This window comes from Manacus candei, unplaced genomic scaffold, assembly GCF_025592945.1.
Source record: "Manacus candei isolate 608988 ecotype Guabito, Panama unplaced genomic scaffold, ASM2559294v1 h1tg000010l, whole genome shotgun sequence".
In the NCBI taxonomy this organism is placed as follows: Eukaryota; Metazoa; Chordata; class Aves; order Passeriformes; family Pipridae; genus Manacus; species Manacus candei.
In genome coordinates this window covers 9,053,161-9,079,800 of record NW_026138058.1, presented here as the reverse complement: position 1 = coordinate 9,079,800, position 26,640 = coordinate 9,053,161, and the positions used below count along the sequence as shown (strand labels likewise).

The 26,640-nt window shown below is 38.7% G+C and overlaps 1 protein-coding gene across 1 annotated transcript in view; it reads right to left on the bottom strand.

Annotated features, from left to right (window-relative positions):
- Positions 1–6,845: 6,845 nt before the first annotated feature.
- MCCC2 (methylcrotonyl-CoA carboxylase subunit 2) overlaps positions 6,846–26,640 on the bottom strand; it is a 36,343-nt gene continuing 16,548 nt past the window's right edge. Inside the window, exons 8-17 of the mRNA XM_051777303.1 lie at positions 21,625–21,689; positions 20,596–20,695; positions 19,589–19,684; positions 18,324–18,396; positions 18,039–18,115; positions 15,923–15,989; positions 15,530–15,686; positions 14,638–14,752; positions 14,000–14,085; positions 6,846–7,072 (exon numbers count right to left, since the gene is read on the bottom strand). Coding sequence (XP_051633263.1) covers positions 6,955–7,072; positions 14,000–14,085; positions 14,638–14,752; positions 15,530–15,686; positions 15,923–15,989; positions 18,039–18,115; positions 18,324–18,396; positions 19,589–19,684; positions 20,596–20,695; positions 21,625–21,689 — 954 coding nt within the window. The 3' untranslated portion in view covers positions 6,846–6,954. The remainder of the gene's footprint in view (positions 7,073–13,999; positions 14,086–14,637; positions 14,753–15,529; positions 15,687–15,922; positions 15,990–18,038; positions 18,116–18,323; positions 18,397–19,588; positions 19,685–20,595; positions 20,696–21,624; positions 21,690–26,640) is intronic.

Here is a 26,640-nt window from a genome sequence, read left to right as displayed (position 1 = left end):
CGCCGCGCCCGCCCCGCCTGCGTCAGCGCCCACCGCAGCGACGGGAGGTGCGATCCGTGCCCCCCACCTCCCGCCGACCCAGTGGGTGCCCCAAAAAGCGGTCGCCCCGGGCAGAGGTTGTCTCCCTCGCCCTCGGGCCAAACAGCACAGCGGCTCCGTCTCCCGAGAGCGAACGAGGGGGACGCGGGCCGGCCACCCGCACCCTGCCCGCACCCCACGTGCCTTGTCCGCAGCGGAGGACCGGGTCGCCCCCGTGTTGTGTGAGCGGAGTGGGAAGCTCTTCCTTCGCTCCTGAGGGTTGGGATGGAGGAAGGAGAGGGTGGCCACTGGACACATTAAGGTGCGAGTGGAGGTTGGGCTATCAGGGAGACTGGGCTGGGAAGTCAACACAGGGATCTGAGAAGAGGGAGAGTTAGTAGCTTGCAGGCTAAAGAAAAACACGACGTGATGGAAGGAAGAGCAAGGATGTGAGGATTAGCCTGAGGGAGTCGGGGAGGAGGGAAAGATGATGATGAGAAATGAGCTGATGAGGATAGGAATGCTTGAATGAGGACAGATGGGAAACAATAGGGTAGGGAGGCTCAGGACCACAGGGCAAGGTAAGAAGCAGCATCAAAACACTCAGGATAAAAGTTATTGCTAATACTTCAAGAAGAACTGTGAATGGTGCTTGAGACCAAATATCAGATTACAGAGCAGGTGCTTGGGGAGTATCATACACCCTGTGTGTCAAATGAGGCCACTTCTGTAATAAGAAAAAAAAAGTATAGTCACCAAAAGGAGACCTATCATGAGTGAACACATCTCATTCAGGCCTTCCTACTGACATTTAGCTCTTCAAGCCCAGTGGCCCTAATGTTCCTGAATACTGTCACCAAAAGCATTCCCGGCAGGCTCAAAACTGCCCAGGCCTCATGGGCAGGGTGGGGGCAGGAAGAAGGCAGGAGCAGCTTCTCCCATAGAGAAAGTGGCATGCTGAGAAGAACGTACAAGATGAGGGAGAATGCTCAGCCCTTTCCAGGCTCATCTGGGCCAATGCTGGGGCGAAACAGGGTTAATGAGCAGCAGCTTTGCTGGCATGAGAAATCTGGCCAACTGGCATGTGGGTTGTGGGGACAAGGAGACAGGGAGCAGGGTCTGCCTGTGAGGAGGCTCCACTTCCAGCTGCAAGCTCTGCAGTAGGATGGGGATGTTCCTGCCCGAAAGCCAGTGGCAGTAGGAACTGGGCTGAGTCTCCTTAGGTGAAGGATCATCTGGAGAAGGAGGAATTTGAAAAACCTCCTTAACAAAACTCTACTTGCTCGTCATTTGTAGGGGGGCTAGGAAGGGGAGCTAGGAACACAATATGAGTACAAAAAAAAAAAAGTTGTTTAAAGGAAAATTAAACAGGTCCAGGGATGTATTTTTCCAAGCAGGCAGGCAGTGTTTTAAGGGAACAAAAGGAGTTTAACAAGTCATTTCCAACAGCACTATTTTGTTTGAAGCAATAAAAAGGCTCTGATCTCTCTGACTATCACGTTGCTTGCCTCCAGAACTGCGTGTTCACCTCTTGCTGTTACCTCCTCCCACACACTCCAATTGATCATCACATTCAGCAAAGGTCTCATTTGTAATTGCTGGTCAGAGGAGAGATCCTCTGCCTGTTTGCATGAATCCTTGTTTCATTTTACCACCAGGAAGGCTAAGATTTCAGACATCATGCTGGTGGTGAACCAGTCATAGCAAAATCCAGGCTTTGGAACAAAAATACAACCATGTGCAGTACTGAAAATGATGGGTTTGCCAAAACAAAGTTTCTCAGGCTATGAAAAATGCAACACTTCATATGGAGAGGCAGATATATGGCCTATTCAACTTTGATAGCAGCATCTGTGAAGTCTGACCAAAAATTCAAGTTGTATTTTATAGTATGAGGATTAGTCATGCTGTTTTGAACACACCACAGAGATGCTCAGAAAACACGACTGTTTTCTTTTGAACTTGCATTTCCTGTAAAAAGCTGAGCTTAATGTTAGTTACCCCAGTAAAATTATTCTTTAATGTGGAAGTAATCACAAATTTCTTTCCAAAAGTTGTATCTGTCTGGATACAGACACCCACAGAACTGTATGTTACTGTCTGCATTACACTGTCTCTGCAAACATCACTGCTCCTCGTTCCCCATTCACCTTGTCTCTATCACCAGGGGGTAAAAAATCAGCAGAAAAAATATCAGCGGGATAGCTGAATATTAAATAAGAGTGTCAGAAGCTACCATGTCAAGGAGCAGAAAAGGGTCAAGGTATAAAAAGCACAAGACCACTGTTCCCAGTTACGAAAAGGCAGGTACCTTTTGACTGTGTCAGTAGCCAGTCATATGAAAGGGACTGACTATGGAATTAGGGGAGCCTGTGGCACTACGGAGCTCAGCTCCAGATAATCTACATCAGAAATGACATCAGACCTCAGAGACGAACAGCTGTGTTGTACTAATATACTAATTCAATTTACTAATTCAAGCTTCTCAAAGCTAACTTTGTCCATGTGAATGTTACTGCAAATGAGGTACAAACAGGACACAATCAATGTGCATTATCATCTCTACATCTAATGGATAATTTTTAAAGTCATACGTGGTATATGCTTTTCATAATCACACTCTTCCACCATGATCAACTAATTAAGTGTACTTCTAAAAGTGGGAATAATGGAGGTTTATGTTGATGCTGCTGAGTATTTCTGTGGCATTTATGTGTTCTAGTATTGGCTTGACATAGACATAAGAGTTGGATGGATTTTAGGATTACTAGACTGTAGAGATTAGCCTGAAGCATTTGAACAAGTGCTTTACTGAATCAGAGACATGAAAATGGACATCTGGCTTTAAGTGGATGCTTTAAGGCTTTGCTGAAAAGCAGCAGGCTTTTATAAGTGCCTTGTTAAATTGCCTTAATTTATAAACCACAGTTAAAAAAATAAGATAGTATACCATCATTAGTTTTCTAAATCAAGACATTTCTTTGGCTGAAACCTTGAACAGCAAGGAAAATCTAAGCTAAATCAGAGTTCTGCCACATTTGAAGCAATAAGAGTCCAGAGGCATACTTGAAAGATAACATCTATTTCAGCAGGAGATAGCAATTCATCTTGATGAGTGATAGATTGGAAAACAGCCACTAAAATAAAAAATGGGTTCTCGGAAGAACAGTATATACACAAATGCCCACACAAACACTGAGGCTACAAACTCTCCATTAAACTAACCCCAAACTGGGTGGAAGAGTAGCAGGAACAGGTACCCAGTGGCTTCTCCATTTCTGCAGGCAGAGCCGTCATAGAGGCTGTGGCTGCCCACATCTCATTTTAGCCCTGGAAGCAGGCTCACAAGCCTTGCAATGATTGTGTTCCAGAGGCTCTACCTTGATGTTTGTTAAAAAACGGCCAATTCAGTCAAAACTTCAATTTTGATTGAAGACAAAATTGTAGCTCCCAGTGGTTCCCAGCACCTTCCCAGCTGGAATGAGAATAAAAAGGAAAATGGCAACAGGTATGTTTTTATGATCCATCCCGAATTCACCATCTTAGCCCAGGTAATTTGAGAAGGTAACCCTTGGTTACTGCAACAGTCTCTAGGGACATGATAAGCAGCTTAACCCACCTCATTCACAGCTTCCCATTTCCTTAAACAGAGGTGTTTGAAAACCTTTTAAACCTTTTTGACTTTTAAACAAATTGTAGTCAAATGTTGACCTCTCTTAAATAGACCACTGTTTAACTACCACAGAGAACTGGAACTAGATAACCTCTTGGCCTCCCCTCTACTCTAAGACAGGAGGGGGACACACAGCTTAGAACAGCTATGCCAAAGGCAAGACCAGACGGGAGCAGAAAGGTCCCCTGCAAGTCTAGAGCACTGAGTCTGATGTCCTGGTCCACCACAGCTGGTGCACTTGATATGGCACAGCCATTTCCCTTGTTCATCAACTTCCATCTGAAAAATCAGCATCATCCCTGGAATGTATCATCCTTTCCAGTACAAAAGCACATTAGTGGTTGTGAGCTGATCCAATACTACAGTGAACAGGTGACATGTACCAGAGACAATTAGGACAAGTCTTGAAATAGTTACCCACAGCTTTCACATTGCCTATGCCATCAGAATTATTATGCCCCTGTAGTGGCAGCTACTTTTTATTTAGGTTTACTTACAATTTCCTTTCACTAAACATCCAAAAGAGCACCTACCGGTACACAATGCCAATGGAAAGTGAGAATGACTGTTGTACTGGTATCCATGTTAAACCTAAAAGGCAGCTGCCCCTGCAAAAGCATGAGATTCCTGGTGTTAGAGGCAACGTAAGAGACGTGAGTGATTATTTTGAGACAACATGAATAGATCTACCAACATCACCACGTATAGTACGAGCATAGGGTCCAACTTTTCACTCCTGCTGGATCCACAGAAAACAAGTTTTTACAGCAAACCCCTGGGCAGCAATAGGTCATCTCTGCAATCAGTGCCATCACACACAGTGATGCAGTCAGCACCTGCATACGAAACATAGCACATTAACCTGCAAAAGCTTTTCCAAAATATCTGTGCAGTGGAGGAGTGATGATCACTAGTGACCCTCTGAACTGCTGTTCTGCAGTGAAGGTCCTGCTCTGTAATGACCGCTCACAAGAACATGCTGATGGGATGCTAAGCCTATGCTGATTAATTTCATTTGCTTAACATGTTTCCAAAGCTAAGTATTATTAAGGCAGAACATTCCTATTTATTCAGAGATGTGTTTGACTTGGCACACATATTCAGAGGAAGAAATTTTGACAACCGTAAATAACTGCCTTTTTACACATAACAAGTGATACAGAGTTATCATTCTCAGAAGCATGAATCCTTCCAAATGTATCTACTTCTATTATCTGTATCCCAGGATTATTTGTTACTGTCTCCAACTCATCATTTAATTGCCAGTCTCACTGAAAGAGTATATTTAAAGCAAAAAAATTCTGCAGAAACAGGCAAGACTCCTTATGGCTTTGGGAGTGACAGATAGGGGAACGTGACCCCCATAATTTAGAACAGAAAGACAAAAAGTGTCTGGACTGATTATTCAACTGTAGTAGAAAATACAGTGTCTCGTCTTACTGGAAGCCATGAACAGCAATCATTTCAGGGTCTGAAACTTCATTTCTCCCTGGCCATATTTTATAAATACATATTTAAAAGCAGGGTATTTTAAAAAGCATTTCAGAAGTCCGCTAACCATAAGTAATTTCACTGTACTTTTAGGATAAAAAATCCTGGGTCTGTGCTACAAATCCATGTAGAGAGACATGAACAAGAATCAGCGGCACAAAAGCACAGCTCTGCGCCCAGTTGCCAGTATTTTAATATATTACTCTCTGATAAATGTTTATTTAATAAGGACATACATGCAAGCATGACAGCGAGATTACACCTGTGAAAACCTACAGAAGAAATATTTCTAGTGGTGCAGAACACACCAGGTTTTGGACACATTTCATCTCAGTAAAATGAGAGAAAAAACTGGTCTTCTTAGTGAAATACAGAGGTGTGCAAGAGACCACACAGTTCAACATATGCTAGGCTGTCTGTATTCTACATTGAAGATCCCCACTTCAAAGAATCATTTCATTTTCTCTTTTGCACCTGCCTGAGACACAACTGAGAGAGCTGGTAGACAGCAGACCTTCCATCCCCTCCCTGAGTCCAAGGGGAACTCCTCTACCACACAAGCCTAGGGAGACTGAAGGTAGCTCCTCACCCAGGATGATCACTCCTACTAGCAATCCTTCCTCTCCCCACAGGCCAGCACAGGATAGGACCTCCATTCCTGAACATTAACTCTTCTTGGATTTGACTCTTCTTGGGTTTTGACTCTCAGTTAAGAATATTTCTAACTATGGTTATCTGGGCACCCATAGAGCAAAGCTAGCTAAAATCACCTTCCTAGTCCTAGCTATCACAGTATTCGTCTCCTTATTTTAGGCACACTACTTGCCAAGCACTTAGTTTCTACAAGGTTCAGTGTTTCTAAAGGAACAAATTAAATTACAGACACTGAATTCCTGAAAAACGTTACATTGCAACAAGCTACAATAAACAAGTCAGAATAAGCAAAGCATTCCAGCATCTCAATACCTTTTAACTCAGTGCATTTCAAGCTTCTGCTCCGGGTGAAGCATTGATCCCTGCGGGGAGAATGCTCTGTCTTTGTGAAACTAAAATCGCCAGCAGGACCACACACCGAGATGTTTCAACACCTTTTCAGCCAACCCCCATCCTCAGAAGTGCATACAGCAACCTCCTGCTTCCACAGGTACCAGCATACGCTCCCCAGCTCCTCCAGGAAACACTACGCATCCATCAGGTTCTCTTGTTGCTTTGACTTGAGGGAACCACATAGAGCATGTTTTTTTGGATGAAAGCCAGAGAAAGGACAGGATGCCGACAACTGTGTGAAATCTGTACTTTCGTGCTGTGTTGAACTTCCTAGCTGCCCTTACAGCACTTCTCTTTGCAAAAATTGTTTACTAGAAAATGTGGATTTTTTTTGGTTGGAGTGCAAAAACATTTTGCATTTATAGGAGACATACAAAAAAAGAATTAAAAGAAATAAAGGAGCTGATAAACACCAAATATGTAGCATATTTTGCAGATTTATTTATATGAGATAGTACCAATGGTTTCTTGTCATACATGAAATATAATGCTAGAACCTGCAGTTTATTCGTGCAATGCAGTTACCCAAGCACGGTGACTTACTCCAAATCACTATGAAAACACTGAAGCACTGTGTGACAACTAGTGAAAATAATTACAAAATTTGCAGTAAAAATTGCATTATACAAATCTTTATTTTTTCATCACTGCGACATTGCAGTTAGTTTGCTGTCCATCCCCAAATAAAATATACAGAGGTAATTCTGACAGTTGTACGTTTAAGATCACATCCTGAAAACTCCAAATTCTGTCTTCTTCGTAGGTGCGTTTAATGCTGCGCTGAGACTGAGTCCCAAAACCAGTCTTGTGTCAGCAGGATCAATAATTCCATCATCCCATAATCTAGAAAAAACACAAAAACATAACAAATCAATAATAATTGAAGGAAATCAACATATGCAGCTGGTAGATCTTCAAGTCCATGGAACTGGAAATGGTTATACAAAAAAAAGAGGAGTAAAGAGCTAAATTATACTTAAAGCCATGGAGTCAATTCACCTTGACCATCAATGCAACAGAAGGTGTGTATTATTCCACGGAATCTGTTTTCTAGAACAAAGTATAAATTTTAGATAAATTAAGAATGTCAGGTTTACATATTTCAAATGAGATTCTTAATACTTATTCGTAGTCATCAAAAACCTTCTTTGCTTGTTAATATTCATGTGGAAAATGACCTTCTGCCTATGACCTACCTTTTTCTATTAAGAATGCTTGCATTTTAAGGATTATGTCACATCATTATTTACACCATTCATGTTAATTCAAAAGCCAGACGAGGATGATACAAGCATGTATTCTTTCCTCATTAAAAAAGTCAGAGCAAATGTCAGGAATTTCCAGAATTTCTATTGTGGGTGACCTTGGCTGGACGCCAGGTGCCCCCAGGTTGCTCCATCACTCCCTTTCCCACCTGGACGGTGGGGAGAAAATAAGACAGAAAATGACTTGTAGGTTGAGATAAGGACATTTACTAAAGCAAAACTGAAAATTTGCATGTGCACAAACAAAGAGAAAAACCCCAGTAATTTTTATTCTCTTCTTCCTGTCAGTGACGTCCAGCCTCTTCCTGGGAAGCAGGGCTTCAGCAGGCGTGGTGTTTGCTCAAGGCAGCAAACACTGTTAATAACAAATGCCCCCTTTCCTCCTCCTTCCCTTAGCTTTTATATCAGAGCTGTCATCATATGGTATGGAATATCCCTGTGGATAATTTGGGTCAGCTGGCCTACTTGTGTCCTCTCCCAGGATCTTGCCCACCCCTTGATGTGGTGGGGGAGCGCTGAGAGAGAGTGCTGATGCTGTGCCAGCACTGCTCAGCAGTATCCAAAGCACTGGTGTGTTATCAACACCTTTCTGGCTACCTATGCAAAGCACAGCACTGTGAGGGCTGTCGTGGGGAAACGAACTCCATCTCAGCCAGACCCAATATAATTAATTATATTTATTTTTTAAATATACTGAAGTCAGTTTCTGAAAAACAGAAAGATATTACCTTCCTTAACTCAGGCCTGAAGGCAATTAAATTATAAATGAGCAATTACCAAATTCCCAAGTCTCCAAAATCACCAACATTTGTAAATAGTCTCTGATATTAGCCAAAAATCAAAATCTCTGTGGCATCAGTTCTCAAGAACAGCTCCATCCTGCCAAACACAAGCACAGTATCTTTGGTTAAGAAAGGGATGCTCCTCCTCCATCCCATCTTTCTGTAAGAGAGACTCACTTTACATTATTTTTGAACTTACTTCAGTGTTGGCTAATGCCTAATTCTTTGTGAAAAATTTAAAAATATGAGAAACAGTCATGAATAGGGAGCCAAAACTGACTCTACCAAGACAAGGCACGTTCCATCTGCAAATTTCCTGTTGTTTGGAGATTAATTGAAAAAAATCCATTAGACAAGAAACAATGTATTTTTTACTCTTCTTTCAATGCTAAATGTGCCAACTTCATTCCTAAAAGAAAGAGGACTGTAAACTGCACATAAACACATGCAAATAAGCTCAAGGCAGCAGCAGACACTACTGAGTGTCTCCCATCTTTGCTTTACTTCACCACTTGCTGTAAAAGCAATTTCCATCAAGTCAGATAAAATATTAAGAGATTGATAATGTATGCTTTTTAATTTACAACAAGGATGTGTTGTAACACATATGATGTGGACCAACCATATGATGCACAAAATGGAATACCAATAAAAGACCCTCTAACAAAATCAGGCAGAAGTGTTCAGACTCAGCTTATGAACGTGTTCTCCAGCTAGCAGAGAGAGAAGGAGGATATGCAGCTCAGAAAGAATGCTCTACTATAAATATATCTTATCATGGTGCAGCTTCTCAAGTAGAGGAGACAGTTAAACTAAACAGGGCACAAAAGCAAAACTGAAGTACAGGAAAAGAAAGGGGTTTGGAGAAGGGAAGACTTGGATGAGTAATTCAGCAAAACTGTGCTGCTTCTCTCCTGGGATTGAAAACAAAATTTTGACTAAAGAAGTGCACTGTAGTAGCTGTGGCACTCACTGATCTGGCTGCTGGTTTCCAAGCAGCAGAGAAAGAAGTCTGGAAAAATTGTAGAATCACAGAATGGTTTGGGCTGGAAGGGACCTCAAAGACCATCCAGTTCTAATCTCCCCACCCGTGGGCAGGGACAATTCCCACTAGATCAGCTTGCTCAGAGCCCCCATCCAACCTGTCCTTGAACACTGCCTGGGATGGGGCATCCACAGCTTCTCGGGACAAACCTGTTCTAGTGTCTCACCACCCTCACAGTAAAGAATTTCTTCAAAGGTAAAAAAAAAACCCACAAAAAAACCAAAAAAACCCCCTTCTTTTAAAGCAAAAAAAATTGCTATTAACCCAGATTACAAATATACGAAAACTGTAGCTCTATCTAATTTCTTCTCATTTTAGGAGTCTCAGTCAGTACCTCCTCTCTAGTGGGCTAGTAAACCATGCTTTGGAATAGCCATACTTCTATCTGCATGGAAGTGGTACTAACAGCACATTCTGATGTAGATGACAGACAAGAGTTGTCTATATCATATTCGGGATACTGTGCACGGTCTAAGCTCTTGCTGTCTGGTTCCTGTGAATAATCCCTTTCCCAACTGTAGCTTTAAATTTTAATTGACAACCATAAAGATTTTTTGCTGCATGGCAGTCAAGCTGCTTTCATATGGTCACCCCTGGCTTCTGCTTCTTTTTGTTTAAAGAAAACTACATTCTCTACTGCCATGTAACATTAATAATTAAACTATCTATTAAAGCTCCATTGCTGGAACATGAGTCACAGCTGCACTCATAAAATATCTCTAACTGAGACAGTGTGAGTAAAAGAAACTAAGTCACCAAAAGTAAAATGCTCATGTAATTCGTTAAGATGCAAACCACTCAAATCTCTTTAGAAACCTGTGAGCAGATTAATATAACTCATTAAAGAGGGTGCTGCCTAATGACCACCATTAATTAAGACTGCTCATTGTACAAGGTTCTAATCCAGTTAAAGTCTGATTAGAAAATACAACGGCAGGGAACAGTATTGACTGTACATATAGTAACTTATCATTTATAAGCAAAATTACATAAACAGATTAAATAGGGGTATTTGCTTGTATTTTAAGATCATCCCTCCTCCTATTACTTCTAAAAGCTTGATTCAAAACCTAATAAAGTCAAGTGGAAGGGTTACACCAATCTCAGTGGACATTAAGACATTAAGCAGAAGACACTAAGCAAGAAGACAGCATGAGGGAGCCTCCAAACTGCTGCACATGAGCAGACAACAGTCTTTGTGCCCACCTGCTGGTTTTTTTCTCTAAGTAACGCAAAGCTGTTCACTGGAGTCTTCTTGTAGGTCTTTTCAGTGGAGGGACCTTACAAAACCAAGGCTGTCCAGATTCAGTTTCAATACAGGACCCTGACATTTAGTTGACAGTCAGCTGGTTTTCTTACCATGCTTGGAACCAGACTGGAAACATCCTTTAGAGCAAAGGGAACAGGTTACCATGCCTTGACTTACAGCAAATGCTTGCTAATAAGTAGCTGCTGATGCTGGCTGAGAAAAGGGTGGTCTGCAAGGTGGCTACATCCCTCCCTTAAGTACATTACTTGCTGCAAGGACTGCAACCCTACTTCATCTCATTGTTTCTGCTTGGGCAGCCTACTCCACAGTAATGAAATGTTCTGAGCTATTGATCTGAGATGTTGTATAGGAATCAGGTAATATTGGCAAAAAAGCAAGAAATCAGGGCAGGAAACATGAGAATATTCACCAAAATACCCAATTATCTCTACAAAACAGCAGACATCAATTAAGAGCTCCTAGACAATGCAAACTGTACCTACATGAATTAAAGAGTGAGAGAAACCAGCACTGACTGTTTTGACCTGAGCCACTCACATGCTCTTGTCAAGAGCACTCCTCTGTGAAAAGAGGCATTTCACCTTCACTGCTTACAGGCAGATGAGCTACAGCAGGATTTCAGCTCTGACATTTGACTCCATGCCTCAGCTGGGCTTATTATCTGGAGTGCAGCATTACATGAATCCCACCACCTGCAATCCAGACCTACGCTAGTTCTCAGCCAACTCACACCTGTGCATGTCACATTTCCCTTCCAAGCTACAGGCACAGTAAGAAGCACGTAACTACCCTGCTTTTTCAACAAATGACAGGCCACTTAGCATTAAGAGCACTTCTTACTTCCTAGGCTGGGCAAATTTAGGCTATTTCCCAAGGTGACTTCTAAATTTGCAACCAAACTTCAAAAAACAGTCAGATATTCTGGAAATATAAACTGCTAAAAGTTGTACTTCAGTAGAAAGCACAAAGCTGGTATTAAATACTCGAGTTTCATGTCTAAAAATCACTGGACATTATTAAGATCAATTTAATATTTTTTTAGTGCTAGTCTTAATCTTACATGCAGAACTACTTTCTTACAGATTAGTAACTTACTGTTGTAAATACTGACCACTGTTTGTTGGTTTCTGGAACAGGACAGGTTTTTGTACTGCTAATATACTTAATATATTGAATGTTAAATAAATCCAATTATTTTCAATCATGAGTACAAGGAGTCTGACTGTGTTTCCAGCGAACACACAAAAAAATGCCAATGTAAAAAAACCAACAAACTATTCATCTTCTCCTCTGGGGTAGGGATTAATTTTAAATACAGACAGCTTGACTCATTTTTTTAATGTTATATGAGTGGAAAATTCTTCTTCTTAAAAGCCAGTTATAAAAAATGACGACACATGTTTTCATTTTTCCTTCTTGCCTCAGAGCACAAGGTTTTGTCACACAGGTACTAGGCTTAATCTTTAACGGGTAATAAAAGAGATATCACAGCAGTTTTTAATATCTGACACCATTTCTCAAATCAGGGGAAAGCCCATGAAATTTAAATAAATTAAAAATATTTTTTAAAAAAATCAAAATCAGTGTGCCACTAGGAAGTCCATATGAATAATAAATGATTTCACAAAAGTATTCTCATTAATTATGTGTAACACCCTAAATAAACTGCAACTTAATAGTAGTGGGTTATACACATGCATAAAACCTCAAGAAGGTGAGAGTATCTGTGACTCTCTGCAACACTACCACACAGACCTCTACCAGAAGCAGAGAACAAGCAGTGATGAGATTAAAACCCTCCCTTAATCCGTGAGCTATGTGCTATACAACTGCACTACTGAAATCTGCCTAGATGGCAGCACAAACCCTGTGTTACATATCCTACTGAGAATATTTATTCCATCAGAGCACCAGTTAGGGCAAAATAGCACAAGCTTCCATTTGACAAAGGTATTGATTTGATTAAACATTAAAATTAATACAGATTCCCCAGGTATGATTACTTCAGCTAAGTATATTCCACTATCCTGACAGAAAACAAAGTAAAAGTTAACATTAATTTCCTATCTTCCTTCAGATCATGAAGAAGCTCTTCTCAGGTCACCTGACTCTGCTTCCACTAGGTGTATATTGCCTTTTTACTCCTCAGTTTGAGGAGCAGATCCTTGCTTAGCCATGCATGGTTGCAGCCTGCTGTGCTCAAGTTCCTATATATCAGCATGGAGAGCTCCTGTGCTCTATGAAAAGAGCTGCCAGCTCCTCTGTCCTCTCTCCTTAAGGACACCTTCCTGGGGGATCTCATCCACTAGCTCTTTAAACATCCAGAAGTTCACTCTTCCAAAGTTCAGGGTCCTGATTTTGCTGTTTGCCAGGCTCACACTCCTTGAGATCCTGAACTCAACCAGGGCATGGTCACTACAGTCCAGTCTGTTTCCAGCCTTAACCCCTTTAATGAGCTTCTCCAGATTGGTGAGTATCAGGTCCAGTAACATCTCACCTCTGGTTGGCTTGTCTAATGCCTGGACCAGCAAGTTGTCCTCTATACACTCCAGGAGTCTCCTACATTGTTCACAGCCAGCTGCACTGCTGACCAAGCTGACATCTGGGTTTTTGAAATATGCTACCCTCTACCATCACTAGCAGTTGAGAGCCTGTGGAAAATTAGCTTTTGGATACCACAAGGAAAAAACGTGCAGGATCCTTAGCACAGCCAGGATGAAAACAATGCAGAATAACAATCAGAGGCCAAGAAAGCCCCCAGGCTACTTTCCAGAGGTGTCACTCCAGAATGCCACCTTGCTTCATTAACCTAACTAGTTCCTGGGCATTTACTAATATTCCATCAGCACAAAATACTGCAAAGGACTTCCCAGCAAACATGAGTATGCTGCACCCATCAGCTAATGCCCTATACAACTTGCCATTATCCAATACAATCACCTACCGTGACCATGACCTGAGATTTTCAAATGGCTTCAGGTCTTCCTCAAGCTCCTTTCTCCTTTTCCACTGGCCTCTTCCACTTGCAGAATCCCACTAAAATGAATTCTTCCTAACATACATGCAGCCACTCATTATACTGTTCAACAGGCTTTAGAAAGGTGACCAGATACTACACTGGGTTGAATGATAAGAAACTTATCCAGAATAAAATGCATAACATATAAACTCCATGGAACCATATCATTAGTTACAGAACCAGCAGAATAATTCCTGCGAGTGCATGCTCCTACAAAGTCTGAGATAAGACACACAAAACATTGATTTAAAGCTTGTTGTTTTGTACTCCTGCACATCAAACACAATCTTTGTTTCTGATTGCTTTCTTCTGCTGTTCTTCAATATTGAGATTTAGAACTTAAGCCCTGTGATTACAATTAAGCTTTGGAATAGTCATTTATACGTTACCTTGCACTGGAATAATAAGGGTTTCCTTCTTCCTCGAACCTCCTAATGATTGGCTCCTTCAAAGCTGCTTCATCTGCCTCAGATAACTAAAAAAAACAGGCAAATAAACAAAAACAGATAAAATACTCTTTTTCTTCTACAATGACAGCAGAGCTTTACATGCAGCATCAACCTGAAGAAACTGCCTAAATGATCTCCCTGAAGTTTTTCACTCTTTTTGCACACAATTACCAATTTAGCATATCTGACAATAAAATTAAAATACATTTAAAAGAGGAAAAATGAGAATAGAAATATACTTAACTGAGTATAAGAATAATTGGGGATTAGCATCTGAAAAATTACTGAAGCTACTGTATTAAAAAAACGCTGTTACGAGTTGGCTTTGGCGAGATTTTTAATAAAATAAGTCTGTGCTACTTTTTAAGCAAAGACAAGGAATGTCATGAATGATCTTCACATTTCAAAGACGTAAACACCTCATAAATGCTTCATGTTTGTCAATGCACTAGGTGGCATTGGGACAATGATTACTCCATTGGTGTCTCACTTTCTAACACCCTTTCCTAGCTCACAAAGTTAGCAACCCTAGTGAAAGTCACACTCCCTCTACTGAAAATGAAAGAAGAAAGATGTACCTGTTTTCCCTCCCTTGCTTTTTGGTCCTTAGCAATTGTAGCTAGAACAGTTGCAGCTTGTTCCCCTCCCATCACTGATATGCGAGCATTTGGCCACATATATAGAAATCTTGGACTGAAAAAATACAGATTAAACATTAAGGTAAGACATTGCCTTACTTTCTAGTAAAGAATTAATTCTCACTTAGCTAAGAATCAATTTTCATGCATGTCTGCATTACAATATATTGTTTTGTTTAAAAATGCACATTAACATACTTCAATGCTTGCAGCATTATGTTTGAAAATGCAAAAATTCTGTTAACTGCCTGTATTCAAGCACCTTAAAAATTTATTTCTCTTTCTTGAGCCTCTTCAGCTCACCTCCGAACCCCCAGGAATTTTTCTCTTAAACATTTCAAACAATTTCATTAGTATCAGGAACCTTGAAAACTGAAATTAGAAAACTATGTGAGTCATGTCCAAAGGGTCAAAAGAGAAAAAAATCTTTAGGGATTCTGAAACTTTACACATAAAAAGTGAATAAGGACTAATGATTTTTTGCACAAGCTGGTATTCTTCCTATGAATTCAGAATAATGGACCAGCCTATACTGCCCAATGATTGTTAAGGACTCTACAATTCTTCCTCCAGTAACTGAAATGGGAGAAAAGGACATCAACACATTGTTAGAAGGTCTCTTCTGTCACCTAATTCAAGGTGAATCATGAGCCTATGAATCTCTACAAGTTTATCAGGTTGTTGTTTACTTGTGAACATATTCACTGAGAACTGCTGCTTTCCAAATAGCACAAGCTCTGCAAGAGTTTAGAGAGTTTTTCAGAATGGTACTTCAAGGTTATGCTCTCTTAACTTATTCCTATCTGCTGTCATAATTTGAAGCAAAACTTACCTATATGCCCTTCCACACATCCCATAGTTTCCAGCTCCATAAGAACCACCGATAATCACGGTTATTTTAGGTACATTGGCACAAGCTACAGCAGTTACCATCTTGGCACCATCTTTTGCTATCCCTCCAGCCTCATATTCTCTACCAACCATGAAACCTAAAGAATTACAACACGAAGAAAAGGCTTACCAGCTTTGTATTACTATACTGTGGTATGTGTCATACTATGTGCTAAAGAGCAAACCATAAGACAAGGTCTTGACCAGCTGCTGACAGCCTGATTTCCAAACGGGCTGGAGATGTAGGTATTACAAAGCACACTAAAACATAGCCTCCAGAGTCAATGGCAAAGCCTACAGCTTAGTGAAATGTTAAAATAATGATCTTATTCACCTGTAATATTCTGTAAAAACACAATGGGAATATTTCTCTGGCAACACAACTGGATAAAATGCGTACCCTGTGGAGAGGAAAATAAAAATAAAATGAGGAAGCCATTAAAATTTGGACAAGTGAAGCCATCACTACCAGCACTCTGAAATCTGTTGTAAGTCCTCCCACTGAAATGCATGGGAGTATTTGCATCATGAAGTGTTATACTACTTTTCCTTCATCCAAAGTCAAATGCAAAACATGTGCTCTAGCAGAAGTAAGAAAACTCCGAAGACATGTGACCCCATGGGTAAAGCAGAAATAATATCCTGGAAAACATTACTACTGACACTGAAAAACTCAACTGCTTTGATTCAATCAGTATGTACAGACAGCTACACAGTGTGACATCGAGTTTTGTAAGACTTCTGTAGGAGTTCTGTGTCACTGAAATTATGACGGCCAGTCAGAAAAAAATATCTCCCCATTTTCTGTATAAAATAGAAGTATTCTCTGAAACCGGGAAAGTCCCACAAACGTTATCTGCTCTTTGCCCTGCCAATTGCTGGAACATTCTCTCCTTTTCCTGAGAGCAGATTCCCTCTCCCCATTTTCTAGAAAAAGACCAATTTCCCAGCAAAGGTATAAATATTAGATTTCAAGCTTCTGTTTCAACCAGAAATAATCTAATCTATAAAGTTCCTCAGGTTATTTATACACTGCTGGTAAACAAAACAAAGCAAAAAAAGATTATGTAGCACAGCAGCTGAAAAAAACATCTAACCTCTTCAGTATATGAATCCACCAAGAGTTACAAAAAGAAAAAACAGAGCAAAATAATAAAGCATAACCTTCTTGCTGTTTCAGAGAACAACATGAATTGCACAGTGATGATTATGGGAAATGTGAAACAGCTCATTACAAAAATGCAAAAGAAAAAAAAAGGAATATTGTTAGATTATGATGCTTATAGAAGCAACATCATGGACAAAGGTTTCTCTAGAATTGAAACAACTGAAACTTGACTATCTCCTTTTACAGTACTGACATGCCAGCAAAAGTCAGCAAAGATTCCTTACGTTTTTTTCATTGATAGGAATAGAGGTTGTAGCATTAAATTATTAGAAAAATACCAGAAGTATTAGAAATGCTGCAAGAGTTATTTTCTACTTGGAAATAACTGTGTTAAAACAAATGTTAGGTGAAAACAATGTAATTTACTGCTCTCCAAGCTGAAAGTATTCTTTTAGTATGTGAAACTCAATTTCATGTATTATTTTATTACAGCAATAAATCAAGTCAAATTACTTCCTTTCTCCCCATCTCTCATCAATCCTTCCTTTTTTCTATAGATTCTCAATAATGATTCCTCACCATTAGTTTGAAGTAGCCTGCTAGAACAAAACTACCATATATAACTACTATTAAAAAATTCAACTGACAGTTGTTACTTCAAAAAATAAAGAACTAAAGCAAACAACACATACCGAGGCAAGTAAACGCTCTGCCATATCCAGATAGTCTTTAGCATCATCAATCCCCCAAGTACTATTAACTGTAACACTACCACAATATTCCTTCAGAGATCTCCCCCTTCATTCACAAAACAGGTATTTTAGCTCAGAGATTTTCTGAGACTGCACAGGTTTTCACTCATTATTCTAAGCCAGGAGATCCCATAGCAAAGCACGAATATTAAAGCTCTGGTAAAACAATGAACTGAATACTGGAATTCAGGTTTGAAATTGTCCAATTACTAGAAAAACAATCGTGTGATTTAAAGTAGGACTTCACAGTTTAGAGGTTAGGAATACCAATAGGGCATGTGATGTAATCAGTATGGACTTGTCCTGTAAAAGCTGTAAGTTGCAGGATACTACTTCAACTGTGCTGTATTAATACAAATTCAAATGCTGTTCTTCTATTGACCTAATTTCTTCACATCAGAAAAATCTACAGAACACTGTTTCTAAGATATGATCAATTGTTTTTATAGCTTATTAACCTGTTTCACATTTACATGAAAAATGTGGAGCCAGCTCCCTTTCATTATTTAAAAAAAGTTCCTAATTTCAACAGCAAGTTGTCCACCAGAAGTTTTGTTTCTCAATGGCAAAGAAGCAAATTATCTATTTACCTTTTTTGCTGACTCTGAGAAAAGAACTCCATTGTTTCCAATAATTCCTACTGGATAACCAAAAATTCTTGCAAATCCTAAGGCAGAAAGATTAATTTGTAAATTTCCACATATATATATTTTACCATGGCATGTAAAGGCAACACTTTCTCCCGGTAACAGAAACTGCTATTTGTCTGAAGATAAACATTATTAAAAATATCAATGGGTGAACCAAACAGAATGAATCCCACTATAAAACCAGTGGGAACATATACAGCACAATTAGAATATATTTCTAAATACCTGTTATAAGTGTATCCCCATACAAGGCTTTGAATTCATCAAATCTACTTCCGTCCACAATTCTAGCAATGACCTTAAGAAAAATTAGAAAAATTAAGTTAAATTCCTAATCCTTCATATATTTTAATTTCTTGTGAAGAAGAACAAATAATTTAATACAACCTTTCCATTTTTAGAATATCAAGCAGCCCACCATATAAACAGTCTGGATGGCAGGCAAAGCCCATTTACTTTTTTAAGTGTGATTTATCTCCATGTTTGTAAAAATGGGATTTCAAGATGAAGAATACCCTAATCAAACAGTTAAACTACACAGGAACAAAGTTTTCCTGATTAGTGGAATTTCAAAGAAAAACTGCTACCTCTAGTTATATTAAACATTGATCAGTAGACTCTCATTTATAAAGAAAAAAAACATATAAAGCTATGAGTCACTTTCTTAGAGATACGATTATTTTCAGCTTTGCTTGAATTTGTGACATACAAAAATAATGAAGATCTGATCTGAGGTTTCTCTGAGATGTAAAGGGGGCATTTTTTATAAATACAGATCCACTCCTAGCAAGACATTTGCCAGAAGACATTTATTTAAACTTTAAAAGAACACAAGTCCAAATTATTCCAATACTTTACAGAGTGTAATGTGAGGCTCAGTACAAGTGTTCATCTCTTTTTCCCTTAATGTAAAGCATACCCTAGTAATTTAAATATTTTAAGACAGGTATGTATTAAAGACTCTTCATAGAATACATACTTGGTTGGTAGTGAAAAAATGTGGGAACTGCACAAAATACAAGATAGGATGTGGGTTCAGATGAAGGTTCCAAGGCAGACAATGACACCAGAACTGCAGCAGAGTACAACAGACCCCATACGTTGCTGGGAGAACTCTCAGTTGTCTGGTGTGCTTTTACTCCATAAGTCTTTAAATATTTGATCTTTCACAGGATTGACAGAAAAAGAAAGCCATCGTACCACTCAGCAAGCCTACAGAATGCTCTGCCAATGCAAAGTTACTATTTCTGTCAGCTTTTTCAGAATGTTATCAATCTCACATCCTTGCACATCCTTCTTAAAAGTATAACCAGAAAGCATTTACATTTTCAACAGGTCATTGCCATTGCAATGCATCTGTTAGACAAATACTAAAAAAATAAGCACTCAAATCAGATGTTATCAACTATGATAATATAAAGAGTGATTTCCTGCAAGAAAACTGGGTGCATGCATGTATGGGCATGTGGATCTTGCATTAATATTCATACCTCTTTGACATCAAAATTTCTTTTTAGCTGGTCACCAACTATTCCATATATTTCATCAGCCGGAAATAAAGGCTCTTCTGATGGTTCTATAGTCACCTATAGCAATTTAATAAAGCAATTTACACAACAAAGGAACTATCAGTCCACATTGAAAGTTCAAACAACAATTAATTTGCCAACTTCTTTGAGCACAGACTTCATCAACTACATTGAAATGACTGCATTGGCTTGTCCTTATTTTGCATAAAGATCAAGTTTCTTAAACTGAAGGTTGATAATACCTTTCTCAATTACTGTTACCCTTTTTCTACTCCTGCATATACCTCCACATGTACTCCACTTCTTCCATGTTATAAAAAAATTAAGTGTGTCCTCCCATTTTCTTACTTTCCCCCGTGTCCCACAAGGCAGGAATTATTCTGGAAAACTGGTGAAGCTTTTTGTCACACAACTAAATAAAACATCTTGCCTTCCTTCAGCTGTCTATTCACCCTCTCACATCTCCACTGAAATAAAATATGGTAATTCCCCATCATATGCTATCTATCCCATCTTCTAAAACGAATTTCTAAATCAGTACAATAGAATGACATGATTCACGTCTGTCTGAAGTTTTGCACTTCTCCTTAATAATGGCAGAAAATATCTGCTCAAAAAGATGCTTTAGCAGGTATCTAATTTTAAGTCCATGGAAATGATCACGTGGGTTTAAAATTCAATTGAGTGTCTTGCCAAGACTGGATTAATTTAAAAGTGCAATTCTGTGACTCTGAAGCACTTTTCTAGTTGCTTCACTCTCCCACTTAAGCCCAGTGATTTTATTGGGAATAATACACCAGGAATGCAACTGCAGAACTGACACAGTACAGAAATCTTTAAGGACAAGAAGTGCAACTTTAATTTTCAAAATGCCTGAAGTCATAGACAAAAAATGTGTTATATAAATCAGTCTAGGAAAAGCATGTCTAATTTCAACAATGCAGCGTTCTCAGATTCTATACACTTACGTCTATTTTCTTCTGGAGATTTAAACTTCTTACAACTTTCCTTGCTAGATGAAGTGCATGATTGTCATCCAAAGCATAGTGATCTGTTACACCTGATTTTCTGTAAGTAAATAACAACAGCAATATGAATACTTAGGAAACAGCTATAAATCTGGCAATGAAAACTTAAAGTTTTAAAACATCCAAGACCTTAAAACATTTATTTTTATATTTAAAACATAGATGCTACCATACAGCTCTCTGTGCTTTGTTATAAAATTACTTTAAAACTAAAATCCATGCCTGACCTTTTCTTTGAAATAGCATATTCAAGTTATCAGACATGACATAAAATAGCAACTCTGGGAAGTAAAAAATCTAAATGACAATATAAATTACCATAAGCATTGTTCAAATGAAACAAAAATTCATTTGAAATTATAAAGAAAAACATGTTTTTCACAAAAATGGCATGAACTGCCCTTCAAAAGAATTCTTTATTCACTTCAGTAAATTGAAGTGAAAAATAAGCAGTTATTGTACAACAATACCTAACTTACTGTGCAGTAATATCTAATTTTGCCTACTATTCATTTTAGAACTTCAAAGTGTGTAGAATTTTTTGTTTTGCTGGCAAGCACTCTCTTACGAAAAACACAAGCTATTTTGATTTTGCTTGTAGTAAGTTCTGACAGTAAGAAAGATACAATATACAAAACATAATATCTTTCTCAATATCTATTACTCTATTAACAATTAGTATTAAATAGTAATGTCCTCCATATTATGCACGATGCTGCAGTATACTAGACATGTATTTTAAAGTAGTCAATTAAGGAAACAACATCTTAACTAGAGTATAACAAGGTAACTATGCTAGTCTAACAATAAAACAATCTGTCTGCACAGATAAGCACACCAAAATCTTAATTTCCAAAATCTAAATACAGCTAAAAAATATCTAAAAAAAAAAATAAAATAAAATAAAATAAAATAAAAGCTGAAGTCTCAAATATGGAAGAAATTAACTGGGAAAATATTTCTTTAAACCTGCAGTGAAGATCTGCCCCTCCAAGATCCTCTGCTGATACCTCTTCACCCGTTGCTGCTTTAACCTACCATAAGAAAAGGAAAATGAGCTTCAGAGTAGACACTTGTCTTGCATTAATACTTACACTGGCTTAGGTACAGCAGTACCTAAGTACAGATCTTTGCAAAATGCTTCTTCATTAATAGTATTTGCCCAGTTAATCTCCCACAGAGCATTCAAAATGGGACAACACAGAATCTTACCAAAATTACTTCGTTTCTTCGACTTTGTATCCTTATTCTAGCATTAACATGTAGTTTTGACTGACAGAGATTCTCCACTTACTGTTGATTTACTGCTGTATCCACTATTAGTGTGAATATACCCACGCATTCTTTAGATTCACAAACGTGCATTTTCACAAAAGTTTTCTTAACAAGAAAATTCAAATGTGGTACTGTCCTGCACTGTTTCAAGCAAACAATATCTCTATTGAAACTTAGCATTCTTCACTTTTGCTTTCTTTATACAAACTCTTCTGTGAATTTTAACTTAAATATTAACCACAGAACAACCATTAGCAGTTTTTATTTTCTTAACCTTCCAGTAAACACACAATAATTTAGTAATAATAATTTTCTTTAAAAGAGCATATCAGTGGCATATAACTGTTTAGATCAAGTACGATGTCCCCATAAAAGTACCTGGAATGACAACCGATATCCCAGATCTGTGAAATCTTAGACCCGAAATGGTAATTCAAGAGTAAATGAACTCCTTAAAACAACTGCACAGTTAAAAAAAAACCCAAAAGACTTCTTGATGCATTTCAACTCCACTGTAACTGCTTTGAAAAGGATTCGTTGAAAGCTGGTGAAACCATTATTCATCACACATGGGGAGTACAGAGGTAGAGCATGAGACAAGGAAAGGGAAAACTATCACCCCTTCCAAAACAGACTTCAGTTTTCAAGTTTCATGTCTAAAAATGATGCACACTTAATATATAAATATATACTATATAGATACATAAATATGTCAATTCATATTCTCTAACACAAACACACACACTTGAAAACTGGCAAGTTTGCAAAATTATGTATAGATATCTCTTCAGTGGTAGAATTTTTGCGTTGAAATTTGAATTACCCATGCAATATGAAGGTGTGGCATTCTGATACTAATTAATGGAAAATTTCTGTCAGAGGCATAACTAACTTTAGTCTTCATCAAAGAAGGAACAGAAGAACACACTTTTTGGAGAAATCAGGAAGATTTCTTCACTGAAAGGGCTTTGCAGCACTGGGACAGGTTGCCCAGAGAACTAGTTAAGCTGTCAGCCCTGGAGGTATTTAAATGCATACAGATGTGGCATTTAAAGGGACATGGTTTAGTGGTGGACTTGGCAGTGTCAGGTTAAGGACCGGACTTAATGATCTTTAGGGTGTATTCTAACATAAGTGATTCTGTGATTCGATTCTACGATTTTATTCTATGATTCTACGAAATAATTACATACCTCTCTCTTTATGCAGTTACAACACGTTAACTACTCCAGAACTCGGCACAAATATGAATACAGCATTGATTTCTTCTAGTACAGAAATCTAGAGACTAATTTTAACACATTTTACAAAAATATTTTTTCCCATTTTCCACAGAGGTGAAGTTTTCCTTCTCCAAATCACAGTATTGGAGCTGTGGGTTCTGTCAGCCAGCCTGAGACACCATCAAATTTAACTCCCCTGCTCAAAGCAGGGTCAATCAGAGAAGGTTGCTGATGACCATGTAATGATCACAAATTTTGAGTCTCAAGGACAGAGACTCCACAACCTCTCTGGACAACTTGGTTTGGCATGACCAACCTTGCAATAAAAAAGTGTTTTCTTACAACTAAACAGAACTTCCTATACTTCAATCTGCACCCTGTAGCCTTGATCTATCACTGGGCATCAATGAGAAGTTTGGCTCTATTACCTTAACTTCTCACTGCAAGGTATTCATACACATGGACAGATTCACCCTGAGATGCTCCAGTCCCTTCATCATCTTCATGGACCCTCACTACCTCATTGAAGCATGTCCATGTCTTTCTTGGTGTGGAGAGCCCAGAGCTGGACCCAGCAGTCCAAACACATCTTAGGAGGGCTGAGTAGATGGGAAGGATTATTTGCTCCAACACCTTCGCAGGTACAGCAGTGCAACAAAGCATTCTACAAACTGTAGTTTAAGTAATGATCAAAGTTATTTAAAGTGAATGGTTGATGTTATCCTGAAGCTTATTAAATTCTAACAGATTGCAAGTAAGAGCCTTGGCAAGTGGGTATTCTCAAAGAAACCCTGTTCAAGCTACTTCAGTTAGAAATTATCAGGAGTAATGAACATAAATTTCAGATATAATGCGCATTTTCCACAAGAGATGAGACTGACATGTAGAAAAGTCCCCAGTACACAAATACATGAATTTGACAAACTTATTCCCTCTTTTTACCAGACTTTTCTTCACCTTTGAGCACAGAAAGTAGCAAATTTTCCCTTGGGAAGGAAGAATCAGAAATTTCTGTAAAGAAACGACGAAGGCTGAGCTACCAAGCAGTACTGCCAAAGATGAGGATATAGATACCTTCAGCCTGGGGAAGCGCAGAAGAATGGCCCTAAATATTATTACTACTGTGACACTTCTCCTCTTCGAGCTCTATCAGTTTATGGAGTCATTACTCCCCACCCTTCTAAAAAGAAGGGAAAGGAAACTTCCATTTTAGATGGTGGACTAATTGTACCTGCAATTCATGTTTTATCACACACATCTCAAGACTAATAATAAATAACATCAGGGATTTTCTTTTGCTTCCTTAGAATGTTTTGTTTTACGCAGGTTAGCGATAAAATCCATCCTATTTTTTTTACGCAGGGAAGACATTTTGGGGAACAGAGCTCAGACAATAATGGCTACAATATCTGCCACAGCATGGAATGGTAGTTTCTATGGGAGTCTGAAGTAATTTTGATGCTTAGAAAAGGCAAGTAAAATATTTTCAGGGAGAATATGAAAAGCGCTACAAAACAGAAAAGCTGTCAGGTAGTGATATTAAAGTTTGATCTATACGCACAAAGATAAGGATCATTACATCTGCAGGTTGCTAAGGAACAAATTAAATCGGAGGGTAGTTGTGAAATCTTCCTCTGAAAATGGTGAAAAGTTTTCAACACGTCTAACTTCACAACATCCTTGCAGTCACTGACTCACCCAGTCAAGTCTTCCCCTGGAGGCCTGACTCAGGTCACTCACTGGCAAAAGTCTCATGCACTACATCTCAGTAATACCCATGTATGACCTAAATTTCCTTGTAAAGTTAAATGATTGCCAAGCAGGCCAGCTTCTTGGGTAGTATGGGTATTAGCTGCCTCATGTACCCGCACAGTGCTGGAGCTTGAAAGAAACTGGCTCTGAGTAAGTACTCCAGGACACATTATTTATTGCACCCACTCCCAGGATCTGAAGAACATTTCCAGCTCTAACACAACTCCAAGCAGGAGTGTAGTCAAGATACACTGAACTCCCCAGCAGTCTTGCCAACGGACATGCCACATCAGAAGAGCTGTGCTTTCTCAGGTCCTTTAGATTTCCTAGTTGGACTTCTGCAACAAATTACTCTGTGCCTGAGCAAGCCCCAGGGGCAGTGCTGGCCCTTTATATGCCACTGGCTCTAAGACGATGAGCTGTCCTGAACCTAGAAAACATTTGTACTTAGACAGCTCAGGTGCTCCTGCAACAGGGTAGTTATTCTTAACACAATAACCAAGCTATTAACAACCTGATGTAAAAAGCTCATTTCTTTCATCATACTAATTTTCTTATCTCAACAAAAAGATGTATGAATCACACAATGTTACTCAACTGATACTATTCTCAACTAATATCTTCATTCATGGTTATACCACTTTTCACCAAGAAACTCCAAAGACCTAAAGTGATAAATTTATAAAAAAATTACTTAATTTTGAGGAGGACTTTTCTTTGTTTAGATACAAACAACAAGCTGAAAAAGACTAATACAAGATAAAAAGGAACAGAAACCTACGTAAGACATTTGAAACCATTATTGCCAAAGGAATTCCAACAGCTAAAATTCTAATGAGCTATAAATAAATTAGCATTATATTACATAAGTGCTATTAATCACATCATCTGCTTTTGCTGACTACCTTTTTCTTCTTGTCAACTCAGAAAGCCTCTGCTGAAATAATAAATTGCTTCAAACTAAGTGCTTTGTTTTATTAGGGTAGACAACGAAGTACCCTTGTAATTAAAGGTATGTCCCTGTTTTCCATATACCAGTTACATTCTGAATTTATTTAAGACATTCTGGAACAGTGAAATGTATTTCCCAGCCATAGGAAAGAATCTCTGCAGTTATGGTAAGACTTTTGGGGTTTTTTTTAACTGCATAAGAATTTAAACTGAACTTTGGAAGGAAAAAAAAAGGTACAAAATGCCAAATCCACTTTTATCACCAAGACGACACAGTGGGGAAAAAAATTCACTCTAAAGTAAAGGAAAAGAATGGAACGCAAAAATGTCCTGTGGAAATGAGAGCAGTGCTATACAAGTAAACACTAAATGACATTACAGGATAAGTTCTTCGTGCTTTCAATGAAATGAACGCAATCGCGCCTCAGGAACTGGTCAACAAATAAATCTGTCAGTGATTGTCTTCCCACAGTTTAATGGGACATGCTATATTTTCCCAGCATCTTAAGTGGTGAAGGAAGTGACTTCCAACAGACTTCACCTCCCTACAGGAGTCAGTGCAGGCAGCAGAATCTTCACTAACAATGCTGTTACAAAGTGATTTCTCCATTTAGGCCTGCTCAAGCTGGAAGGACTGTAGAGAGACACGCGATTTGCACTTGGCTTTGTCACAGACAGCTTACCTAAGTTCCCAAAAGACTGTAACCAAAACAGAGCTGTTGTGCTGCCTCAGAACAATTTGTACAACAGGGCAAATACGTGACTATCCCAAAAAAGCAAGTTT